This window comes from Mus musculus, chromosome 4 (genome assembly GCF_000001635.26).
Source record: "Mus musculus strain C57BL/6J chromosome 4, GRCm38.p6 C57BL/6J".
NCBI classification, from domain to species: domain Eukaryota; kingdom Metazoa; phylum Chordata; class Mammalia; order Rodentia; family Muridae; genus Mus; species Mus musculus.
The window spans coordinates 136,658,892-136,681,430 of NC_000070.6; the positions used below are offsets into that span (position 1 = coordinate 136,658,892).

Genomic DNA, 22,539 nt, shown 5'->3' on the forward strand with positions numbered 1-22,539 from the left:
CTTAGCTGGCCAGCAAGGCCCTACCCACGTCCTGGAGACTTACGTCTTGATTGGTCATGTCCCAGTAGGGTCGTTCCCCGTAGGACATCACCTCCCACATGACGATGCCATAGCTCCACACATCACTGGCCGAGGTGAATTTCCGGTACTGGATGGCTTCCGGTGCCGTCCAACGGATGGGGATCTTCCCACCCTGGAGTGGGGCGGGCAGAGAGAAGAGCATGCTGGGCAGGGTAGTGACCTGACTGATACTCTCTATACCGCGCTCTGTTAGATCCCAGATTCCAGACTCCTCAGTTGCTTCAACCCCAAGCCATTTGCATATGTTGTTCCCTCTGCTGGAAGTGCCTCCCCATACCCCCAGCACTGCCATCTGGATTCCACATTTTTATCCTCGAGTCCCCAAAAAGCCTTTCCCTGGTTCCCAGAGAGTTACTGGTTCCTCAAATTCCATAGTGCGCTCACATCTCTCCTGTCTTCCAAAGCCATGCTCTGGCCCCCAGCCCTTCTCTCCCATTGGCTCATCATCTGCCCAGCCCAGCAGCCCCAGAGGTTCTCTGTGTGTCCCTTCCTGTCTTCAGGGCCCAGTGAAGGCTTCACCTGGGCCGGGTTAGTGGATACACATGGCGCGGAGAGATGATTATGCCCAGGGACCCTTGCTGTGCCCTTACCAGAGCGCTGGTATAGGTGGGGTCAGACGTGTCATCCTCCAGGAAGCGTGAGAGCCCAAAATCAGACACCTTACACACCAGGTTGCTGTTGACGAGGATGTTTCGAGCAGCAAGGTCACGGTGCACGTAGTTCATGTCCGCCAGGTACTTCATGCCGGCTGCAATGCCCCTCAGCATGCCCACCAGTTGGATGACTGTGAACTGCCCATCGTTTTGCTTTGGGGAAGGTGGAAAATAGAGTCAACAGGAGAGTGAGTGCCAGAGCTCTGGACCTTTTTACAATGGCAGGTCTCTGCCACCTTTGCACACACCCGTGTGAAGGACTCAGACGCCTGGCAATCTCAGAGAAGCCAACTTGAGGATGGTAGTAAGCATTCATGGGTTGACCCTGACTCTGTCTCTGTCTGGAGAGGCAGGCTGGGACATACAACCAGACTCGATTGTGCTCTCCTGTATGTTCAATGGGGGGAGAGTTACATACGTCTCTTAGGGCTGCTCTGACTCAAACAGGAAACACACGGAAGGTGATGGCGCCAACTTCATAAATATTTGTTTGAAAGACAGCTGGCACACTGCAGACACTCATGTCAGTGATCTCTGTCTTGATGTCTGACTGTGCTGTGTTGAGGGGTTCACCTGTTGGCCTTGAGCTTTGGTGTTTTTCTCCTGTGAGTAACTTTGGAGAACTACAGAGTCTGGCGAAAACCCCTAGATGTGGTGTCAACAGCCCTGGCTGTGATCTGGGCTCTCCCTTTGGCCCTCTGATTCTAGGCAAATGCTTCTCTCTGAGCTCTGTTCTGCTGTGTGTAATGAGAATGCTTTTGAGCAATGATGAGCATGCACCTCAGGCAGCATAACCCTGAGGAAATGCTCAGGTTTCCCAGGGAACCACATTGAGAAGAACTCTGAGACTGCTTCTGAGCTGAGTGGGAGGGTGCTCTGTGATCGATTAACAATGCCTGTCAAGGTAACACAATGGAAGGTGGTGGCCAGTAAGGCATTCTTGACCTAGAGCTTTTTCAAGATCCAGTGAAATTATGCCCAGCAGCCCTTCTCCTGCCCTGTTCACACCCCTGAGGCTCTCCCTACCCGGAGGAAGGAGTCCAGAGATCCGTTCTCCATGAATTCAGTGATGATCATGACAGGTGTGCTCTTGGTGACAACCCCTTCCAGATGGATGACATTGGGGTGGTCGAACTGGCCCATGATGGATGCCTCACTCAGGAAGTCCCGGCGCTGTTTCTCCGTGTATCCTGACTTGAGGGTCTTGATGGCTACAAAGATCTCTCTCTTGCCTGGCAGCTTCAAATGGCCACTGCAGACCTCACCAAATTCCCCTGGGATAGACACATTGAGACAGACATCGTGTCATGTGTCAGATGAGAAGTGTTACTTTCCTGTCCCATCATTCCCATTGTGGGTGCCTTATGACTTCATTCTATCAGGCAAAGGATCCCTTTGTGAATGTGGAGCCCAGAGCAGGGCCAGCCATCTTTGGGAGAGTGGGTCCTTCATGACTGCCCTGGGGTATCGGGGATGAAGACATGGGAGATTTGGGGAGATGGGAATAGGGCTATGGGAGACAGTGGAAAGGACAGAGCTAGGCTGTAGACCCAGTTCAATCTCTAACTTGCTGTGCCTTACTCCAGCCTCAGTTTCCCCTTCTGTGCATGTGATGGTTTTAGTAGGGCCCCTTTTACTTAAAATTTTTGATCTGTTAAGAGGGTCCTTTGTGGCCCTTGATCTTCAACTTACCCTGAACCCCAGGGTTACACTGTGGTCACCCCACCCATGACCAAAGCCATGGTACCTTGAGGCATTTGCCACCTACCTGCTCCGATCACCTGCTCAATCTTGACACAGGAGATGTCAATTTCCTTGGCAAACTCCCGCACTGCCTCATTAGGATCTTCATAGGTGAAAGGGTCTATATAGATCTTCATGCCTGGGGTCACTGCGGGGACAAGACCAGGCTGGGTCACACAGATAGGCTCAAGAGGTGTACAAATGAAAAAAGGGCAGCCAGTACCCTCCCCCTGGGGAAGGGTCCTCTTATATGGCCACCATAGAAACTAGAAAACCCCCTTCAGGTCACCTGACCCATCTAGGTCTCACAGAGTTGACAGGCAGCAAATAGAAAGGCAAGGGGAACAGAGATCAGAAAAGTGACAAATAGGTTCTAGCCATTGTTCCAACTCTCAGAGATTACTAGTAGCTTTCTAGAGTGGCAAAAATGACTTGTGATTGATTAGTGATGTCTGTTCTTGGTATGGACATAGAATAAAAGGCTGGATAGGTTTGCTGCCTTGTGATACAGAATCCACGTGCAAGGACAAAAAAGAGGAAGTCATAAAGAAAAAGAAGGCTTGGAAGATGGCTTAGTCGGTGAAGAGTCCCCCGCTCAAGCACGAGGACCTGAGTTCAAATCCCTAGTATCCACATTAAAGCCAGGTGCCTCACTACAGTATGACTGTATAATCCCAACATTGGGGTTTGGGGGAAGTGGGTAGAGGTGGGTGATCCCTCAAACTCGATGGTCAGCTAGCTTAGCCTAATTTATGAACTTCGGGTTCGGTGAGACCCTGTTCCCCCAAGTCAAGGTAGGAAACTTGACAGAAATCATGAGAATGCATACATGTATCTACATGAATAGGTGCATACTTGTTAATATTAACAAGTGAAACACACACACACACACACACACACACACAGGCACACATGCCTCCACACATACATAGAAAGAGTATTTAAAAATAAGAGAGAGAAAGATTGATTTAAAAGCAAGAATTAGAGCCGGGCAGTGGTGGCACATGCCTTTAATCCCAGCCCTTGGGGGGGGGGAGCAGAGGCAGGTGAATTTCTGAGTTTGAGGCCAGCCTGGTCTACAGAGTGAGTTCCAGGACAGCCAGGGCTATACAGAGAAACCCTATCTCGAAAAACCAAGACCAAACCAAACCAAACCAAACCAAAAACAAGAACTAGAATCCAAACATAGAAAGAGCTGGTCTTAGATTATAGTCTTTTCAGAGTCCTGCAGAAGTGACCCACCTCTCTGTGTCTCTAGCCCAAACCTCTTCTGCCGGCCCAGAGTACCTGCACCCCTGCAGCCAGGTCCATGAGACTGGAGGGGTGTCTTGCTCACTACCACTGAGTACCCTACACTCCCGGATGGATCCCTCCCTCACAGATGGAGCCTCAGGGCTTTCTGGATCCCTGGATTCCTGGGTGACCAGCCTGAAGCCAGACCCAGGACACACTTATTCCATTCTTGAGTTGCTGTCAACGTCTGTGTGTGGATGCAGAAAGAGTAGAAAACAGTTTGGGCATCAAAGTCCCCGTTCTGACCCACGATGAGCCAGTGAACTGCTATGAAGGCAAGAAGGGCCATCAGTCAGCCTTCCCCTCCTGACTTGGTATTCCAATACCCAGGGCTCCTCTGGGCTCCCCAGTTCCCAACTTTAATTCAGCTCTGGAAGCTGTGTTTCTGGAGGCAGCAGTTCTAGGACCAAGCAGTTGGAGTCCCCGAGGTCCTGTAGGCCACTAACCCAGCTCAGCTGTGTGACCCTAGAGCCATTTGATGACTCTTCTCAGCTTCTCCTTCAGACATCCCAGGAAGCTGGAAGCTGGAGCCCACGGTAGAGGACCTTCTGCTTGTGCAACAAATAAAGTTTTATTGGACACCCATGTTCACTGATTTTTAAACTAGGGATGCAGAATAGAGTACCAGAAGAGAGTCACAAAAACTAAACAGCTCAGCATATGGCCATTCCTGTCTCTAATACATGAGCTGTGCTTTGACTGTGTTGGTGTGTTTGCTATGATGTGATGTGTGTGCATGTGTGTACATGTGTTAAGCTAGCCCTTTCAGTCAGAGACCCTCAGTAATAAGATATTATTACTATTATTATCATTAGTAGTAGTAGTATTGGCTTTTTTTTTTTTTCTGAGACAACATTTCTCTGTATACCTCTGCAGTTCCGGAACTCACGCTATAGACCAGGCTGGCCTTGAACCCAGAGATCTGCCTGCTTCTGCCTCTCGAGTGCCACAATCAAAGGCATGTGCCATTACTATTATATTGGCTCCTTTAAACTAACATAGTAATTCGTAAGGTGATGAGGTGACTCAGTGGGTAAACCTGGTTGCTGCATTGAGCCTAACATCCAGAGTTTGAGCTTGGAAACCTCATTTTAAAAAGTAAAAATGAAAAGCCAGATGTGCTGGTGTGTATGTCTGTAATCCCAGCACTTGCTCTACAGAGAGATGGGAGGCAGAGAAAGGGGAACAGCCTGGAAGTTTGTGAGTCACTAGCTTGAAGTACACAGCATGGCAGAAACAAAATAAGAGGTCCTGCTTCAGTGAGGTGGAAGGGGAGAGCCGACTCCCAAAGCTTACCCTCTGAGTTCCACATGTGTGCACTGCACACTGATCCTCAAACGCAGCCACCCATACGCACAACAATAATAATAAATAAAAACTAAGAATAGAACTGGGTCACATTATTTGTAAAAAGGAATGCATGCTCTTTACAAAGTCTAAAATTATGGCAACAAATATGATACAAAGAAAGTATCTTGAAAAAAAATCTATCCCGAGTAGAGATGACTCAGGACACTCTACCTGGGCTGAGGAGACGCTCAGTAGGTATAGCACTTGCCTGGCAAATGAGAGCTTCCGACTTTAATCCCCAGAACCTAGGCTGGGTCCAGCAGTGTGAGCATCTATATCCCCAGCACTCCTATGAGGCGACAGGAGGAAGAGACAGGAAATTCCCCCAGGTGCTTGTGGGCTAACTGGCTTGGAGCATGCATTGACAAAACAAGGGACGGTCTCAATGTAGATAACAAGGCCTAGCACCTGAGGTTGTCCACCATCCTCTCCACTCCACATACACTGCAGCATACGTGTGCTTGCATTCATACACACACACACACATATACCTTAGGTTACACACATGCTTCTTAAAAAAGAACCTTCTGGGGTTGGGGAGATGATGGAGCAGATAAGGGTACACACTGCTCTTTCAGGAAAACTGAGTTTGGCTCCTAGCAGCCATTTTGGGTGGCTCATAACCATCTGTAATGAGAGCCCTAGGGAATCTGATGCCCTCTGCTGGCCTCCAGGGGCATCTGCACTTGTGTGCATGTACCCCAACACACACGCGTGCACACACACACACACACACACCCCTAAAAATAAATCTTAAAAAAGGAAAAACACAGCTGGGCAAGTGGTGGCGCACGCCTTTAATCCCAGCACTCAGGAGGCAGAGGCAGGCAGATTTCTGAGTTTGAGGCCATCCTGGTCTACAGAGTGAGTTCCAGGACAGCCAGGGCTATACAGAGAAACCCTGTCTCGAAAAACCAAAACAAGGAAAAAAAAAAAAAGAAAAAGAAAAAGAAAAAGAAAAAGAAAAAGAAAAAGCACATACACCCAGACAAACAGGCAGGCATATGCGCATACAGGCATGCACACCCACACACATGTTCTGCTGGCCTTGTGATGCAAACTTTCAGTGGAGTCATATAGGAGCCTGAGAGTCCACAGAAACAGTAAGAACCACCATTGGTGACGGAGCTCCCGGGAAGGAGCTGGGCACAGGCTCTCCTCTCACCGCTCCTCTAGCAGGCAAGCATCTCAGAGCTCTCTCTGCACACAATAGATGCTCCGTGTCTGGGGAGCTGAGGATCTGGGCGACAAAGATGAATTATAGTAACAGCAGCTGCTACTCGCCGAGCCTTTATCTGAGCCTGACACCGTGCCAGACTCTTGGCATGCAATTTTTTTTTAATCTCTCCCTTGTCCTCTCAGGAGCTGTGAGACAGAAGTGGAGCTCTATAAAGCCAATCGCTCAGGCCAAGGCCACATATTGTGGAGCCCCAAGGCCTTTCAGGTTTGAGCACAGGATCAATTTCTCTCTGTCTGTCTGTCTGTCTGTCTGTCTGTCTGTCTGTCTGTCTCCTTCTTCTTCAAAAGATATTTATTATTATTCACCATGTGTACCTGAATATGGTGAACATATCTACATGTGGTATGTGTACATGACAACAGGTGCCCATGGAGGCCAGAAGAGGGCATCACATTCCCTGGAGCTGGACTGACAGATGGTCAAGCCACCTGATATGGGTGCTGGGAACCAAACCCCTGGTTGTTTGGAATGGCGGCAAGTGCTCTAAACTGCTCTTAACTATAACTCGTGCTTGAGGGGATCTGATGCCCTCTTCTGGCCTCCATGGGTACCTGCACTCATGTGCACACACACACACACACACACACACACCACCCTAAAAATAAATCTTAAAAAGGAAAAGACACACAGACATACTGACACGGGCCAGCCTTTATCTCTCTAATCCCAAAGCTGATTCTCTTATATTTATGGGGCTGAAGATTGAACCCAGGGCCTTGTACATAGTAGGCAAATGCTTTACAACATAGCTACAAATACCCAGACTTCAAGATGGCTCTTCTTTTGTAAAAAAAAAAAAAAAGTTTTATAGATGTGAGTGGGGTATTGTTTGTTTGTTTGTTTTGTTTTGTTTTTTTGCCTGCATGCAAGCTCACATGCATGCAGTACCAGTGGAAGCCAGAAGAGGGCGCTGGATCCCCGGAACAGGAGTTTGAGCTGCTATGTGCCCACTGAGGAACCTGAGCGGTTGGTAAGAGCAGCCACCACTCTTAATGGCTACCCTCCCCTACACACTCATTCATGAGAACATGCACTCCAGACTCAGGGACAGTTCTCTTGGTCACAATTCTCACTCCTGCTGGCCCTGGCACAGTTTCCCCTGACCTGCTGGATGATCCATATCTTCCTCCTTCCAAGTCAGGCGACAGGGAGAAGCCATTTTGTTCAAACCCAATGTGTGGGTCATGGTGCCTGGCTTTCAGCCTCTTGAGTTTCAGCATCACTTGGGGAGATCACTTTCTGACAGGCCAGCTGGGACAGCAGGAATGAGGCCACTCCAGGAGCAAAGGAGAATCTCACCCAGAGCCTGTACCTCGGTGGGCAGCAGCCAGAGTCCATCCCCAGCCTTAGCTGGGAGCACTGGTCAGGACGGCTGAGGAACAATGGCAAGCCACTCACGACTCGTCTCACCCAGCTCTCAGCTCCCATCCACTAGCTGCTCCAGTTTGGAGGAGGTCTCGTCCCCAGCAGGTTCGTGTGAATGAGACTTAGTCCTCATGGTGGCATGTGAAGGCTGTGGGCCCCTTAAGAGGTGGAACCTAGCGCGAGTCACTGGGGCACAACTGTTGGGAGGAAAGGATGGAGGCTTGTGGGACGCTGGAGACCAGTTAGTTTTTCTGAAAGACTAGAGAAGAGCAAGCCCAGTCCTCCTGTCTGTCTTGTGGCCTTTCCCTGTCACATGCACTCCTGCCTGGAACTCTCTACAACAGGGCCTTCAGCAGAACAGCTGAGTGAGCAATGGTTAACCTTCTCTCTTTACACACGATACAGCCTTGGGTGATTTGTGATAGCAGCGAACAACAGACTGATAACGTCAGTTAATAACAGTTCCCTCCTAGGGGCTCCAGGCATATTTCATCCCTTCTTGCTTCTGAGGTCATGTGGTTCTGACCCCCTCAGGGCACTTCCTCTTTCCCTTTAAGACCACATCATATACCACCTCCTCTGTGAAGCCTGCTGGGATTTCTCCAGAAGGGGCTGTGGCCCTCGTTAGGTATCACAGCTCTATCGCCACCATCAATCTATGACCTCGGTGTCTTGTGACTTTCCTATCCTGGTCCACAGCCTCCAAACACCCATGCCCACACCTCCCCGAATCCCCTTCCGGGACTCTGGTGCCTGGAGGTGTTTTACCTTCTCCCCCAGGAAGGCAGAGGTGATTCTGTCTGGTTCCAGCTCAATCCTCAGTACTGGTATACAGCAGGCAGCCAATAAATGCTTACTGTAGAATCACAGATATTCACTTATGCATCTTCTCATTTGGGGTCCCGAGTACCTTTGAGAATTTGGTGAAAGGCACAGTTCTGCCACTTGGAGAGGGTTTCTTCCTAGTGTGCACACTCCCATATTCCATGTGCAGTAGTGGTGTTCACAGGCTGTAGTGAGCTCCGAGAGTCTAATCCCAGCTTAGAAGCTCTTGCTCTGGCAGGTTTGTTCCACCACGAGTGTGAAGGTGACATACAGCAGATGCTTAATAGGCACTTGTTGCATACACACTCAGCGCAGATTTATTGGGTATGAACCTGTCCTATAAAGTTTGTAGTTTCAGATGCAATCATCCCTTTCTAATGATGCTGCCAGGAAATTGCTATTTGGCTGAACCTTAGGAGTTGCGAACATTCGACTGTGTCTGACTTCCAAAAATAGCAGCTTCATTTGGTCCAACGCAATCTTACTCCCATTGAATGGAAGACCAGCAGAGGGAGCAAAACCCATCCAAAGAGACGCGCGCGCACACAGCGAATGAACAGCAACAGCGGGGTGGGACCCAGGCAGCTCTGGGTTCCATTTGGTGTCTACTAGGTTGCCAGTCCTCCAGGTAGATACACAATGAGCCCATGGCCAGAAAAAAAAGAATCTCACAGGATAGCGTCAGGACAGACACATTTGCTGGCCCAAGCCTGGGTGAGGACAGCCAGAGTTAGCAGCAGCACCAGGCTATGGTCTACAGGCTTACGGCTCTGAGAGCTACCTACTATCACCCTGAATCCAGATGGACCCCTCTGGAGGCAAGAAGAGAACCAGGCACACAGAGGCCTGGGTTTGAATTCTGCCCCTGTAGCTACTGATGGTCACAAATAAACTACTTCAGGGGGTTGAATCCAGGTTTAATAGCTGGGTGCCCTGTCACTCGAACTCTGTCCTTGATTTTTGTTTTTGTTGTTTGTTTGTTTTTGACTACAAAATGAGCATAACGATGTCCATTATTAGGTAACTATGAAGGTTAAATGAAAGATGTGTGTGTGTGTGTGTGTGTGTGTGTAGGTGCAGGACTCAAAGGACAACCTTGAGTGTCATTCCTCAGGAGCCATCTACCTTGGGATTTTTTTGTGTGGGAGGGACAGGGTCCCTCACTAGCCTGGAATATGCAGATTAGCCTGGGCTGGTTGGCCAGAAAGCCCCAGAGATCCCCCCGCCCCTCCCTCCTCAGTGCTGGGATAACAGGTGGGTGCCACCATGCTTTCGGACTTTTTCCTTTTTAAACACAGGTCCTGGAGATCAAAGCAGGTTTTCTTGTCTCACTGTAAGCTCTTTAACCAAGTGAGCCATTTCCACAGCCCCGGAGAACTTTTTAGGAAGGACTTAGGAAGGACTTAGCAAAGTATGGAGAGGGGGGGGGGACAACGACAAAGCAACACATGACTATTGTAAAGATGACTTGGCTTGCATGAAATGTTACTTGGCTTGCATGAAATGTTACTTGGCTTGTATGAAATGTTACCATTATAAGGACACTGTTACTACGCTAAGAAGCACTGATTCATCCCAAGGATCTCTCACTCTTTCTATGGTCTCTATAAGGATGTCAAGACTCAGAGAGGTTCAGTGTTTTCCCCAGTGCGACCAGCTGGCTGGTGCCAGCACAGAGATGAGAGAGAAGGCCAGGCCTTTTGGCTCCCCATCAGACATCCCCAGCTTGGTTTCCACTTAGCATGTGCCATGGCTGAGAAAGGAGAGTCTGTGTTGGTAACCCTGACCAGTCACACAAAGCTCTGGCTCTTGACTTTCTCCTTTCTCTGGCTGTGTAGTCTGTGAGGTGAACATGGGATCCCTGGATGTATCCTGCATGGCTCTGAGCTTTTAGGGCAGGGAACAAGAGCTCAGGAGAAAAGGATATTGATTTCTGAACAAATTCTGGGGTTGATTTTAAAAAGAAATCTCACCAGGTAGAGCGGCACACACCTTTAGTCCCAGCACTCAGGAAGCAGAGGCAGGTAGATCTCTTTTGAGTTTGGGGCCAGTCTGGACTACAAAGTGAGTCCAGGACAGCCAGGGCTATTACACACACACACACACACACACACACACACACACACACACACACACACACACACACACACACACACACACCCCTTTGTCTCAAACAAACAAAATCTCATCATTTCTTTGTTATTGGCTCAGGCTCCAAAGTGCTATGCTCCCAATTAACCCAGGAGAGGCTGCCTAAAGTCTGCCTTGGTGGGGACGCAGCACAGGGTGGTGGCAGCAGGGCTAGCTCCTTCCCAGCCCTGCTGTGTAGTCTAGGTCCTAGACTCCATACTCACAGTGGGACTATTACAAGGATTAAACGGTACCTCTGCACTGAGCATGAAGGACAGCTTTGTTTCTGTACATGTGGGTTCACATTATACCTACTATGTGTGTAGACACTTAAGTATGTGTATGTGCTCACAAGTGGAAGGCAAAGGTCGACCTCCAAGGCCATCCACCTTGTTTTTTTCATTGACCTGGATGGAGCTTGCTAAGCATGCTACACTGGCTGAGCACGGAGTCCCCGAGATTCCCAGCATTCACCGCCCTAGCAGGGGAACAGCAAAGAGAGAAAGCCAGTGTTTTTCACACGGGAAACTGAACTGGGATTTGAACTCAGGACTTCAAGCTTGAGAGGCAAACACTTTTTCCCCTGACCTGTCTCCCCAGCTCACGATAACCGTTCCTTTTATCTTCTTAGGAATTTCTTGCCTGCTTGTATGCTTATGTGCCATTTATATGCCTGGTGCCCAAGAAGGTCAGAAAAGGGATGTTGGGTCCCCTAGGACTGGAGTTACAGATGGGTGCTGGGAATTAAACTTGGGTGCTCTGGGAGAGCAGACAGTGCTCTTAACTTCTGAGCCATCTCTCCAGCCTAAACCACTCTTGACACTTATGCACACAGACTGTGTCTACTACCCACATCGATGGTGGTGGGAAGAAGCACTGAGGTCGTGACGTCACTGTCATTTCCCTGTGACCCATCCATCCACTGGGGTGATGCTTCGGATGTCCGTTCCCACAGTCTGTTCAGCTGTCACCTGGTCTTGATAGCGATTGTAGCAGCTTAGTTTTATATTTATGTCCAAAGTGGTTGCTAAGCCCAGGAACTTTCCTCTGAAGATTTTTCAAGCCAGAGTCTGCGTTCTGGGGCTCTGCTCTTTCTTGTCCCACCTGTCGCCCACCAGTCAATGGCTGAGGGCTGAGGATGTGGCTCAGTGGGCAGAGTGCTTGTCCAGCATGAACAAAGTCCTGGCTCCAATCCCTAGCTCCACATAACCTGGGTATGGCAGCACATGCCTGCAAACCCCAACCCTTGGGAAGTGGAGGCAGGAGGATTATAAATTCAAACTTGCTGGGCAGTGGTGGCGCACGCCTTTAATCCCAGCACTCGGGAGGCAGAGGCAGGCAGATCTCTGAGTTCGAGGCCAGCCTGGTCTACAGAGTGAGTTCCAGGACAGCCAGGGCTACACAGAGAAACCCTGTCTCCAAAAAAACAAAAACCAAACCAAACCAAACCAAATCAAACCAAAACCCAAAAAAACTTCAAACTCATCTTTGACTATATGGTGAGCTCAACAAAAGTCTGAGCTATGAGGCCAAGACTAACTAACTTTCTCTCTCTTTCTCTCTCTCTCTCTCTCTCTCTCTCTCTCTCTCTCTCTCTCTCTCTCTCTCTCTCTCTCACACACACACACACACACACACACACACACACACATACATACACAGACAAACTTCTACCAATACCCTTTCCACCTGATCTAGTCAACACTGTATCTGGCCTGGATGGCTCCAAGAGCCACCTCCCTGGCTTCAGCTTCTTCTCTCTGTTCTCCACACAATACCAGAGAAGCCTTTGCTAAGACCGTAACACAGAACAAGTTAGTCCTCAGCTCAGAACCTCCTGAGGCTTCACACCTCACTCCAAGGGAAAGCCAAAGTTCTACATGGCCAACAAGAATTACTCCCGCCTCCCATTCCCACCCGACTCTGGCTCGGCCATGCTTGCTTCTCCTGTACACTGCCTATTTTCCTGCCTGCAATGCTCTTACCTGGAGAAATCTGAGCAGCCCATTCTCCTTTGCAAAGCCTTTGTGTTTTTGTTCAAACGAATGCTCTCAATAAGACCCTCACTTGGACCTCAAATTTAAATCCACCCCCCCCCTCTGGGTCCATCTCCTTACATAGCTCACACATATGTGTGGTACCTACTATGTGCTGCTGGGTGCCCTATTAGTGTTGGGGAGGGGGGCAACTTCAGGTCTGGAGACTACCTGCTACATCTGCAGGGAGACCAGACAACAGTTAGGACGATGTCCCCGGTAAGATGAGTTGTGCTGGCTCAGAGCAGAGCTAAGATCCAGGATGGATGGAGTCAGGGAAGGGCTATCAGGGTACATGGTGTTGCAAGGTGGGGTCATCATAGGAAGTACACACGGAATAGCTGGTGCAAAAGCTAAAACGTTAGAGGCAGCTGGCACACCCAGGACCCGCATGACCTTAGGGAGGGGCAGGAGAGATGATGGCTCAGTGGTGACGAGCATTTGATGAATATACACCATAAGGACTGGAGTTCAGATCCCAGCACCCATGTAACAAGACAGGCATCCCACAAACACCTGCAACTCCAGTTCCAAGGGATCTGATGTCCTCTGTGAGTCCATAGGTAAGTGCACCCCCCACAACCCTCCATGGCACATACCCTCACACAAACCTTCACACACACACACACACACACACACACACACACACACACATTTAAAAACACAAATCTTGAAGAAGACAAGGAGGAAGAGGAAGAGGAGGAGACGGTGGTGGTGGCGGTAGCAGTGGGAGCCATAGCCGCAGCCGCAGCCGCAGCAGCAGCTGGAGGAGGGTGTCCATGGAGATGGTAGAGAAGGGCTCCAGGGTGTCAGCATGGCTAGGGTGTGTACGTACTGTGTCCGCTGGTGTAGTGTTGTAGCTTGTCCGTGTACTCTGAGTCGGCACGCTCAAACCCCCGTCTTCTGGAACAAGAGCAAAGGGCTGGAGCCACCCGAAGGCACCCAGGGAGGTGATAGGGAGAGGAGGGCAACTCCTTGAGGCCACTCCCTTGCTAGAGGTGGTGGAATCTAATCCTGTCCTTTCTCTAGCCTTACCCCACTTGGCTTTCCCTTTTTTTCCCTCCGCGAATCCAGGCTCATTCTGTCCCCTGTCCTTTCTGTAGCCAAGTCCCTTTAAAGGGAAGAAACAAAGTCCCCAGATTCTAGTTGTGGAGTCTGACTCCACTAACCTCGGCGGCACCGTCCATCTGAGCTTCCTCTGGTCCTTGGTTGGGAAGTAAGTGTGGGGGTTTCTTTAAGCAGGGAGGATCTTCGCATTGCGTCCCACAGCCATCAAGGATTGGCTCAACCTCCTGTCTCTGCTTTGCCACGCCCACCCTGCCCCGCCCCTCCTGGCTAAGCTCCTCCCCTCTTTTCAGCCTCCATGCTTTAGTTAGTACAGAAGACAGGGAATGAATTTCTTCAGTCTCCCCACAGTTTTCAGCACCCTGCCATCATCTCTGCCCTCTTGGTCTGGGATGGCCCTCACTGCCTCACTGGGCAACCCTGCCCACACACTTGTCGGGACAGCACCCGTTTCTACTGTATGGATGGATGATGGACACCTGAGATATCCTGGACTACTGCAACACCTCCAGGGCCCCCAGTGCCTGTGAGAAAGTCCCCCATCTGCTCCCAACTATGGCTAAAGACAAGGCCCAGAAGCCGCCACCCACCTGTTACATACGATGGCAATGACGACCACAGCGATGAGGAAGACTAAGCCGGCGGCGGAGGAGCCAACGATGAGGGGTAGCTTTTCCTTGATGCTGGTCTGGTACTCGGCTGCAGAGATAGTGACAGTGGTTATCGCAGCCTGGTTCAGGGGGGCCTGACCCTACCTCCATCCTCCCCCGATGGTCTCTGAGGTGACCCCTAGGCGCCCTTCCTGTTTCTAACCCCAGCAATGTCCTCACGCTGAGCAGGAAGTGAGATGTGAGAGGGAACACGCCTATGGTTGGCTTCAACGCTCATCTCCTCATTTAAAAAGTAGACACAGGGACCCCTGCACTCCTTTGCTGATGTGGTGATAAGCAAGAATGGCTAGGGGCGGGGAGGGAGGCTCCTGGGCAGGAATCCTAACTGTACTAGGTAAGCAGTCTATCAACTGAGTAATATCTCCAAGATGGAGAGATTGACAGATCTCATCCCATAGGATTGTGGGTAAACCTCTGACAATACTTGGCTGAACATCAGCCAGCTTGGCCTGCCATTGTTACTGTTTCCAGTGTGCCTCACAGAGACCGCCACAACAACTGTGGGATGCACTGCCTACAGTGGGCTCGGGAAATCAAGCTTATGGAGGTCAGAATGGGCCTGAGGCTGTGTAGGAAGGAAGAGGTCAAAGCCAGCATGTGAGCTCATCTGCCAGCCCTGAGGCCAGGACGTGAATGGCAGTGCACAGATGCACTTGGCATTGGCTGGGCTGAGGCCAGCTACATCAGCATCCTCCTCCGTGGTAGGAAGAAGAGGAGCTTGGCAAGGCGGGAGGTCATCTTGGGTTCTTAGGACCTGCACACGGCGAGGCATACAGCATGCCCTGGCGCAGATTTGTTGAGTTAATAAAGGGGAGTTAGGATGGGGCCCAGTCCCTGGCCTGAGCGCTCATCTGACGTGCTCATAGAAAGGCAAGAGGAGCTGCTGGTGAGGAAAGGGCAGAGGTTAGAGGGCAGAGGAGACAAATATTGGAACATAGGTGCACATACAGGGAAGGCTGCCTCAGTGGGACAGGAGTTTAGGGTCTTCCCTAAATTCCTAAACCTGAGAGCCTCTGAAAAGTTTAGTCAAATGAGAGTGCAGTCTATACTCCATGGTCAGGGGCTAAGAAGGGACGCTGAAGTCTGGGCATAACACTACCCCAGAATTATGGGTAAATTTCTGGTAATACTTGGCTCACAGTGAACCCTCAGCCAGCCGAGACTCCCGTTGTTACTGTTTCCAGTGTCACAGAGACCTCTGCAACAGCCCTGGAATACACTTCCTACAGTGAGTGGTCTCTCCTTAGGTCTGGGGAATGTCCCTGAACTTGGTTGGCTGGTGACAGGCCCATGGAAAGGACACTACTCTAAACATAATGTGTCCTCAAACCAACTCTAAGGTAGGTCCCTAGGCTTAGAAGTATGTATGTTTGGTGTGGATGATGGTAATAATGTAATTTTCATCCCTTTTATAGACAAAAAGACAGGACCAGAAGCTAGGGAGCATGTTTTCAGCTAGACAGTTAGGGTCAAGCCAGAAGTGGACTCTCATCTGCCTTGTTTCAGAAGTTACACAGCTCCTTATAATCTACTGTTCTTCAAGATTATTAAAGCAGAAAAGGTAGTCAGAGACCATATACTCCAAGACTGGAAAACAAACATAGCACAGAGGCCCATTCCTTTGCCCAGGGCAGACATTACTAATTTATCCCAACACTTCTTGTTCAGCTTAGCTAGGATTTCAGAAGTCTCAGTCTGACTGCAACTTGCCGGAGTTGTAAGTGGGTGCAATGTTTACTATCTCAGTTAAGCACAATGCTTTTTTTTTGTTTGATACATACACACACCGAAAAAAACAGAGCCCAGAAAGAAAAGGATTTGATAAGTATGGATCTACAAGTTAGGTCTGACCTGAGGCTCTAAGGCTTACAGCGCAGTTTGTATCATGTACAAAGGTGGGAGGGAGGGAAGTGGCCTGCTTTCTGGTTGGCACAGGCAACTGGTTGGACTGCCCCCCCCCCCGCAATTTGTGCATTTATTGGCTCACTGGTTGGTGGGGGTGGTGCTTGGTGATCTCCGCTTACCTTCTGTCATGGTTTGGAAGTACATCTTGCCACTGTAGCGCCCATAGCCTGCAACGGTGCGTGCCCGCACCTGGAAGACATAGATGGCGCCGGCTTTGAGGCCCTGCACAGTGACTGTGTTGGTGGGGCTTTTTATGGCCGTGGCGTTGTACTCACTGAGCTCCTGCTGGGGACAGAGAAGAGGGTTAAAGAGTGCTACCCTTCTGCTGCTCTTTGCAGCAGATCCTCTCTGGTGACAGGTCACCCAGTCATGCCTGTGTCAAGTGACTCTACAACGCTTCCCATGGAAGCAGGCATATTTTTTTTTTCTGTCTTGGCTCTGGACAGGTGACCTGCTTTGGACTTTGGAACATTCTAGTAGGCATGAGAATAAGCACGCTGCAGACTTTACGTGTGCCTGATGATCTGGCTCGGTTTCTATGCTTCCGCCATCTGCCAGGACAGGGGCTAGAACCAGGTTCCCCTGAACAAGACCTTGACCCAACTCTAAGCTGAAATAGGGCTGTTTGATTCACAGACGCAAATCTATGTTGTATGCCAGGGTGTTTGTGAGACTGCTTGTTTCGCAACTTTATCTCAGCAAGAGCTGACTAGCACACACGTGTTGAGTGGCTGCTGTACGTAGACTCGAAGTTCCTGAAACAGCAGGTTGGAGATTCATCTCATCACTCAATCCTTGTCTGCACACGACTCTGCCCTGGGCCTCTTTTGTCTGTTTGTTTTGAGACAGGATCTCATGTGGCCCAGGCTGGCTTTGAACTTACTCTGTAGTTAAAAAAAAAAAAAAAAAAAAAAAAAAAAAGACTGGCTTTCTGATCTTCCTGCTTCTGCCTCCCGAGTGCAGGAATTCTGGGTGTGCGCCACCATGCCCAATTTTACGAGGGCGCTTTGCATTTTAGGTACAGATAATGACATTCAAGTTCATACCTTGGCTAGCGGCTGCCTTGGGGCTCAGAACTAGGCTCCACGTGGAGCCGCTTCTAGTGCCCAGGACTTTGGGCACACAATGTTCTTGTCTTAGAGAGAGGCAGACCACTATTCTGTCTTCCTGGGTGTTGCTCAAGGCAACCAGAAGACAACAGGACAAAGATCCAGCTAAGCAGTGTGACAGGGCTAGACCCAAGTGGTGCACACATAGACATCTGCCAGACACTTAACAAGACTTCCCTGAGCATCTTCCCTATTGTACTGAGCCTTGGCTGGGCACTAGGGTCCTGTAGGAGACTGAAATCTAAGCCCCAGCCTCAGAGCTCCAACTAGAACAGCTAAAACAGTTGTGGGGATTCAAGCTCTCAAAGAAGGGGAAGCTGATGCACAGCTCTGGACCCCTTTCCAATAGAAAGATACCCAACCACACAAGCAGATTAAGTTTACATCTCAGGCGCATAGAGTCCCCAAGTGCATCCTGAGAGCGGGAGAGTAACATCATCCCAGGCATCGATGTGAGCCTGCTTTCAGATGTTACCGTGACCTCCTTAACGTCTCAGTGTCTCGTAGCAGGATCGTAAGGGCTGCCTAAGAGGGAAATTGCTGGGTATGAAGTGCTCACCAGGCAGGGGAGGAAGTAAGAGTATGCTAAGGGAGAGACCTGAGCTCACTGGGATCCGCGGTAAAGTCAGAACGCTCCCTGGATAGTGTGTGGGGGTGGGGTGGGAGTGGGGGTGGTGAGGGCTCTGGAATGAAACCTTAAAGAACAAACAGGAGCCATGGGGTGGAGAGAGAGGGTCTTCCTGCACAAAGAGCAGCAGGTGAAAGGCCAGGGTGTAAAGAAGAGCTTGGGATACAAGGTTGCAGAAGACAGTGCTCCTGTCATGTCACATGCTAGGGAGCCAGGATGGCTCCTGCAGGGCAGCCAGAAAGGAGGCTATTTTTCCTCTGCTCTCTTTCAGGGATCCTGTTGGATTCCCCAGCTGTGTGTGTTTTTCCCTCCTTGGAGCTCCAAGAACATCATCCCCTGAGATGCCAGAGGGAGGCCTGCCATGCCCCTCGCTTTGTGTCGTCGTGACTGTCAGTGGGGGTTGCGTTTTATTTTCCCATATCAAACATGGAATTTGCCCAGCTCTGTGAAAGCCGACTCCACCGAGGATCCCTCATGATCCACACCTGCCAGGCTCCCCTGCTACGTCCCCACGGTTCCCCAGCCACCCCAGCTTCTGATCTCCCGGGCACATAGCGCAGGCTGCTCAGATAAACACACAACTTCTATTTTATTCTAGTTTTTTTTTTGGGTGGGGGGGTTGACATAAGAGTTTCATGCAGCCAGAGATGGCTATGTAGCCAAGGATGACCCTGAACAGATAATCCTCCTGCCTCTACCTCCTATATTCTGGGATCACAGACATGTACTATTCTATCCAACTTACATGGTGCTGGGGGTAGAACTAGGGGCTTTGGCATACCAGGCAGGCACTCTACTCACTACATCCATGGCCTCAATGAATATATTTACAAAGTTATATGTATTTGTGGGTGTGCAGGTCAGAGGTCAACAAGAGTGTTGTTCTTCACTTTTGTCTTTTCCTTCCTTCCTTTCCTCCCCTCCCCTCCTCTCCTTCTTTGGAAACCGTCTCTCACTGTCCTGAGCAATCAGGCTAGGCCGGCCAGCCCGCAAGCCACAGGGATCCACCTTCTCCTTCACCAGTGCCTGAATTTTATGTGTGCTTTGCTGTGTGTAGTTTGTTGTTGTTTGTTTATTTGTTTGTTTGTTTTTTAACATGTGCACGGGGATGGAACTCCTGCTTATACTACAAGCAAGCACCTTGCCAAATGAACAGTCTCTCCAGTCCTGACTTTGTAAAATAACTATAGCCTATGCTCTATTTGGGGCATACATTAACATTTTCTTCATTCAAATTTAATCTGGGGTTCCATGTTTTATTTATGTCTGTGGATGCGGTTCAGGGCCTCAGGCATGTTGGGGGAGTGCTCTATCACTGATATATATATATATATATATATATATATATATATATATATATATGCCTCCTACTATGCTCTATCACATCACCCTCATTTTCTTGGATACCAGGCTCTTGGCCAGGCTCCCCAAGTCACAAGTGTCCTTTCTTTCTCCATCTCAAGGCTCAGCTCAAATGGTGACTCTGATGGGGACCTTTAGGATGTCCCAGCCAGGAGCTGTAGGTACAAAACCTCTTCTAATGTTCTAATGTGCATACCCATCTTCTCTGAGGATAAGGGCCACACACTATCTCAGTAGATAGGTGCTCCTTAGTGACACACAGGCCAATCTAGGGTGCAATTCCAATACTGACCAGTAGGTGCCGCTGTGCAACACGCTATCTACTCCACCACAAAGGTTGGCATTCACATTCTGGGTTGGTGCCACCTTGGGACGCTTGGGGCTTGAGTTTCTATATATGAGGACAAGAGAGGAAACCCTGGTGTCACAGGTGCCCTGGGGAAGTGAGGAACCAATCCAAGCAGATCATTTCCCTAAAGTCAGGCACAGGATGGAGATAGGACCAGACCCTGTTTTAAATACTGAGTTTTTCTCCCACGGAGTTGCAGTGTGTCCTCAGGATGGGCCCCTTTCCCTTTCTTGAGGCTCGGTGTGCCATTCCAGAAAACAGAGCAATAAATGCCACAGCTCTAGAATTCAATCAGGCAGCACATGGCTCACTGGGATGCTAGAGAGATTGTATTGCTCTAGCTGTTTCTCTGGAGTACCATTGGCTGGGTAATAGGAGAAATGCAGGGAAACCTACCAGGGCCAGTAGGAGGAGACAGAATCAGGCCCCAGTCTGCCTGCCTGCCTGCCTCCTTCCTTCCTTCCTTCCTTCCTTCCTTCCTTCCTTCCTTCCTTCCTTCCTTCCTTCCTTCCTTCCTTCCTTCCTTCCTCTGTCCCTCCCTCCCTTCCTCTTTCTATCTTTCCTTCCTTTTAATTTTGTTGACAGACTCACAGATCTCCAGGCTGGCCTTGCTATCTAAGCGGGAATGTGACCTTGAACTCCAGATCGCTCTGCCTCTACCTCCAGAGTGCTGGGATTACAGGCATGCACTAGCAAGCCTTGACCTTTCTATCTTCAAAGGAAGGTTATCAGCAGTGAGTGCCACTCACTCCTCGTGATCCGGGAAGATTCCATTGAAAATGGCTAGGAACTTTAGCACGCAAATGCTGTCACTGTGCACAGTGGCTCCACAATTGCCAGCTCCCATGGTCATTGCCATCACCAGCGCTGTTAGAGAGTAAGTAGCCTTTGCCATCGTTCACAAGATAGGTGGGACGGCTGAGGTGAGTGAGTGCGGGCTCGGGCTTCTCTGGACAGAGCCAGCTCCAAACACAGTTGGACTCCACAGTTCCCGCTCTCCCCAGTCCTCATGCCCTGTCTGAAATGCTTGCCTCTCTCAGTTGCTGACTGGACATTTCTGTTGAACTGACATTGACATTGATGTCAGGGTGCCTGCATGGTCCAGTGTCTCTGCTCCCAGCTGTGGAGAACGCGAACCCATGGGCTCTGGGAGGTTTTGCTGAAGGAGGCCACCTCCCCAGGGACACTGGGTGGATGGAAACGGCCAGTCTGCAGTGAGCCCGCTGCCATTTACCCAGCAGCCTCAGGCAATGACTGTCAGTTCAGGCTCAGGGAAGGCAGCAGTTCCCTGTAGATCTGGGGAAAGGCCAAGCCAAGGAGACCTGAGAGCCACCACCATTCCTAAAGGGCCTTTCTGGAGAAGCAAGAGAGGAGGAGGGAAGGTGGGAGTGGCCCTTTGATGGAAACAGACCAGTGTTTGTTCTAAAAAGTTCTGAAGTATCGCAGAGAGGGATGAACTGTGGGTACCGGGCAGATCCTAGATACCAGTCAGGGGCAGCCATGGCTTGTCAGGTACACACCTCACTCTTGCAACCTGACTGACCTTCCCAGGTGACTCCGGAAGGCTGAGGCATCAGAACAGAAGTTGATCCTGGATCCCTGACCAGTTACTGGCTCCCTCTCCTTGGGTTCCGAATGACCCCAGGCGCTGCGGCCTCTGTTTCCGCTGACCCTTGGCATCTGCTCCAGGATATCCTGCTTAGCAAGTGCTATGCTACTCTTATAAATCCCCTGCCTCTGGAACCAGCACCATCCACAGGGTCATCCTGCCATGTCCCAGGGGCCCTGGGCATCAAAAACGCCCACCCTGTCATCTTTCACCACCTCTGCTGCCGACCTCCCAACTCAAGCACCCGTCATTTCTCACTCCATGTCCCATGTGTCTCTGGCCACCCCCCCCTCCCCCCAGTCTACTTTCTAGTACTCTGCATGGATCTTTAACACAACTGGAGTCAGATCCCAGCATTCCAGAACCTTCTATCAGACTCTAAATCAAATCCAGACTCACCAGGCCTGGAAGGCAGGACACACCCCAGCCAGCCTCCCTTTCCAACGGCTCCCCCGTGGCGTGCTCTCTCTCCCCTGCGTGTTGTTCATATTGAGATCTGAGATCATTTCTCTGTTCTCTGAACGCAGCTGCTCAACTCTGCCCCAGGGCCTTTGAGCCCGCTGCGCCTGCTGCCTGAATGGCTGCCTTCATCACACACCCCTCTGTAAACTTCTCTCAGCTTTCAAACCTCAGCTCAGATGTCCCGGATACAGGCCTCCTCTCACCCGCGCCATGGCGGCAGGCCATGCTTGGGTACTTCCCACCGCCGAGACCTTCTTCGTATGGAGAGTACTTCACACGGCTGTTACTGTCTGAGCCTTCCCCCCACACCCGCCCCCCAGATGGCCAAGTCCTCTGCAGCCAGCGTCAGCTGGTAACAGTGGAAGTCAAATGACCCAGTGGCTGTCCTTTGATGGCATGTACACTCAGACTGAGCAGACGGGCTAACCGACAGGGACCTGGCTACATGTCACTGGTCATCTCAGAAGTAACCATGGGAGAAAGCCGGGAGGCAGGAGCACCAGAGAGAGTAAGAAAGGGAGATGGAGGGTAGATCCTCCTTCTGACTCTCAGCACAAAGTGCTGACAGGCCACATGGGCCTCTGTCCCTCAGTTTCTCCTCCCGTCAGTGCCTGGGGGTACCATTCCAAGGACGATTGTGGTGATAGTGTGGTGTCCCCCGCA

At 50.3% G+C, this 22,539-nt stretch overlaps 1 protein-coding gene across 7 annotated transcripts in view; it reads right to left on the reverse strand.

Annotated features, from left to right (window-relative positions):
- Ephb2 (Eph receptor B2) overlaps positions 1–22,539 on the reverse strand; it is a 188,791-nt gene that overhangs the window by 11,356 nt on the left and 154,896 nt on the right. For 2 of the 7 annotated variants that reach the window (XM_030253190.1, XM_006538534.3), the window contains exons 7-13: positions 16,477–16,642; positions 14,372–14,480; positions 13,552–13,619; positions 2,503–2,625; positions 1,761–2,008; positions 672–887; positions 44–193 (exon numbers count right to left, since the gene is read on the reverse strand). In XM_030253190.1, the coding sequence (XP_030109050.1) occupies positions 44–193; positions 672–887; positions 1,761–2,008; positions 2,503–2,625; positions 13,552–13,619; positions 14,372–14,480; positions 16,477–16,642 (1,080 nt within the window). The remainder of the gene's footprint in view (positions 1–43; positions 194–671; positions 888–1,760; positions 2,009–2,502; positions 2,626–13,551; positions 13,620–14,371; positions 14,481–16,476; positions 16,643–22,539) is intronic. The other 5 variants (XM_030253191.1, XM_006538533.4, XM_006538531.4 and 2 more) reach the window with 5 other exon arrangements.